General features: G+C 33.7%; 1 protein-coding gene across 1 annotated transcript in view; it reads left to right on the top strand.

The window, feature by feature from the left end:
* The window catches only part of LOC104980959 (THO complex subunit 2-like), a gene marked incomplete at both ends in the record, with an annotated part of 113,276 nt that overhangs the window by 94,985 nt on the left and 14,560 nt on the right, over positions 1–3,731 (top strand). Inside the window, 1 exon segment of the mRNA XM_010829845.1 lies at positions 577–612. Coding sequence (XP_010828147.1) covers positions 577–612 — 36 coding nt within the window.

Here is a 3,731-nt window from a genome sequence, read left to right on the forward strand (position 1 = left end):
TGTGGGAGGTATGAGATTTACAATTAGAGGCACTTTGCAAAAAGAAAAGAGTTAATTACTCTTTTATAGAATATATTTTGTTTTCTTGTTAATGTAATGCCACTGAGTTTTCTGCCTAGAATAAAATTTGTGTATGTTTATGATAGAGTCACAAGTAAAGATTGAAACCTCTCTATTAAAGAAAAACTATGAAAATATAAGACAATGTTGTGATCTCCACTATCTTTAACTTTTTTATGGGGAAAAAATATTTTGCTTTCTTAAGCTTAATGTTACCTGTAGCTTAAATACAGTATTCTGAAAAAATGTGGCATTGACATTTATTTTTAAATTCTGAGCAGAGAAAGATTTTTATTTGTTACAATGAGTACATATAATTGAGTTTTTTTTAAACATTACAATTCCATTACATAGTTTTTTTTTTAACTGTTGATATTCATATAATAATGACATCACGAGATTTATCCTCACAAGAAGTAGATGGTTTATTTCCAGGTTACAGCCATACTTCCCAAAGTTCCTCTGGGTTCTGAGAACTATGCCAGCTCACCTGTCATCTCCATTCATTTTCTACAGGACAGTCTCATCGAACTCAAGGAGTCTTCAGCAAAGGTTTGAGTCTTTTAAAATCATCATGCCTAAGTAAAACAAAGAAAAATTTGTTACTTCATTTGTTTAGTATACCCTCACTCTAATAAATTCAGTAAGCTAGTGGAATAACCTTTAAAAATACCTATCACAAACTGAAACAGTGGATGACAATGGGGATGATCCCTTTAAGTGAAATTGTTACAAAATGTATGTAATGTGGCAACCTTTCTATAATCTCTCCTTGCTTGCTGTTAATGCCTTATCCTTTTATGCTTCAAAATCTGAAAATAAGTTTAAGATAATGCGGAGGGAGTTGGTTTTTTTAAGGGGGAGTAGGCTTATTTAATTTCTCAAAACAAATCTGTCAGACTGTTTTCTAATTTTTTTAGATAACCCAGAAGACCAAAAGATATATCTGATGCATTCACATAACTCTTCTAAAAACCGAGCCCATCTCAACCCATAAACGTCAACCCATTTTATGTCACTTCTGCCGAGCTACCTTTTTGGTAGTTGTGGCATATTATCAAAAAATATGGTTAATGTAAGCTAATCATTCTCTTGGAGGGGAATATTCAACTCAATGGTTGTGTTTACATGTCAGTATTAATTCTTGCCTATTCTTGAATATTCTGCTACTAAAAATAATGTGCAGTTTGTGTATCTTATTACAGAGTTCATTCATTTCATGATTATAGTTGAATTGTCCAATGTTCATGTTATTTTGTCTTTATTATTATAAAATTTGTACCCTGTTTCACTTTGGTTTTCTACTTTGCCTCCTCTTATATCTGCTAAGTATGATTCCTTACTGGTGGACCAGTAAAAAAAATTATATCTTGGGAACAAAGCCAGTTGACAGTACTAACCACTTTTAGAACTATAGCTTTAAATTGAAATGTCTGTGGATATTGGGCAAGTAAGCACTAATTTTTAACAGCTTAGATTAGCCAATATGCCTGTCCTGAAATTGTAGCATTGTTTTTAGAATATACTGTATTAATCAAATGTGAATGGTTTCTTTTAAAGTAAAAATTTTGCTATATCGATTATGTATTCCAGTATAGTAGATTTTTATAACCAGAGTGGGATTGTGTATGTATGTCAGTCTTAACCGTCAGTGGCTTGTGTGGGCTGTTTTAAATTCATGGGTTTACAATGTTACCTTGTGAATATTTCCTGGAACATATTTTGAAGCAGTTGGAAACCTGCTGTTACACTTAACTGGATTTTTAAATCAATGATGAAGATTATGGTTCCTTGCATTTTGTGAAAGCCTTTTGAAAATAAAACATATGAGATAAGCATATGTTATCTCATTTCATACTCATCATAGATGTTGTGAGGCAGGAAGGGCAAGTAGCAGTGTCTTTTTTTAACAAATAACAGCCTAAAGTTTCTGATCTTTTCCCAGTGGCATATAACTTGTTAGTACCAGAACTTGTACTAAAATTAAGGTTCCTCAAGTATTCTTCCCACCATGAAAATAAAGTTGCAAAAAAATAGTTCCTTGATTCCTAGCACCCATATTTCAATAGTAGTTGAAAGCGTTCTTAACTTCTTTTGTGTGTTTGTCTTATTTTTTAAATTATAGTGATTCAAGGGTGATCCTGTTCCCCTTAAAAAAAAGATAGTGATTTTGTGGGCATTTAAAACTCATAGATTTATTCCATATTCAGTTGGAACATTTAGAAATGGCATATGAATATACTTGTAAAAATTGTGACTCATACATACCACTTTGCAGATCCCTAGTGCCTGACAGTATGAGTAGATGTTCAGTAAATATTTAAAATGAACTTCTATGCCTTTGGACATATTAAAGCATCCAAAGTTCACTAGTCTGAATGGTAGTTGATGTTGCTTTTTGTGTGTCTAGGAAAGTTTACTAGCATATAAATGTCTTAGAAAATTTTTTTTTCTGGATTTTGAGTGCTTTCTAATATGAATGATCTATAAATAAACTCACTGTTCCTGTGGTAGCTTTTACTTTATAGAGGATTTGAAAGGTGTGTGTCTATATTTTCAGGTCCCTTTGTTATTGTACATGTACAAATGTTGCCCTGCTTTAGTTTCATCTTTTAGTTATACTTTGTCCAGGGTCCTCTTTTTTTAAAAAATTAAATAGTTGCTATTTTCATTTTTCAATCCATAGTGAAAGTAATACATGGACCTGGCTTTTCAAGATGAATTAGTATCCAAATCTTTTCTGTCAGTTCACCTTCTACCCCCAGTTTCCAGTTGGCATGTTTCTAGTTTTGGTCCATTGTGTTTTTATTTAGCAATCTTAGCACTTACATTGGATAAAGTGCATAGCAGGCTCCTTTAAACCAAGCTTCTCTGTAATTTCAGAGTGGAGCAGTAACCCCCCTCAAAAAATAAACTTCAGCTTTTAATTCTGTTCATCATCTTAAAACAAGGGTCTACAACCAAACCTGAGCCTACATGTCAGGCCATCGTCATATGTATTGAGTACTCACTGTGTGTCCAGGGCACTGGGAAGTATGTCAAAGTAGAAAAAGGGAAATGAGCTTCCCTGCTGTCCTGTAAACTGTGTTATGGACAAAAGTAAATGACATGATATTAATTAGGAATACATGCCACCAAAAAGGCTAATATAAAATAAGAGTTCACTGGACAGTGATTTGTGGAGTTGAGGGCATGTTGAAGTGCTGATGGCTTTTGAAGTCAAAGTAGTTTAAGAGATTAAGATAAAAATGAACACCTGTTCCAGTGAAGAGACCTGCTGGGAAGTACAGGGTGTTAGGGAGCAGCAGCAGCCACAGCCTAGAGTACATTGGATTACTCCATAGTAGAATAGAATTGTGCAAAGCTTGTGAAGAGCTTGGACTGCTCAAGCTAAGGAATATGCATTTTATTCTGTAGGCAATGAGAGACTGTTTTTGTAGAAAAGAGTATTGTCATCACAACTATTCTTAGAAGGATAGAAAGAAGGAATAGAACTGGTACATTTCTAAACTAAGAGTTTCTAGGTTTCCCAATTCCTTGAAATACAGAATTCAAGTTAGGTACATTTCATTCTTGTGGAGGAGTGTGCGTGTGTGCATGCCTGCGTGCACACATGTGTGCATGCGTGCACATACTTACTTATAATCACAAACAGAAATTTTACTGGAAGA

The sequence above is a fragment of the Bison bison genome, unplaced genomic scaffold (genome assembly GCF_000754665.1).
Source record: "Bison bison bison isolate TAMUID 2011002044 unplaced genomic scaffold, Bison_UMD1.0 scf7180017864508, whole genome shotgun sequence".
Classification (NCBI taxonomy): domain Eukaryota; kingdom Metazoa; phylum Chordata; class Mammalia; order Artiodactyla; family Bovidae; genus Bison; species Bison bison.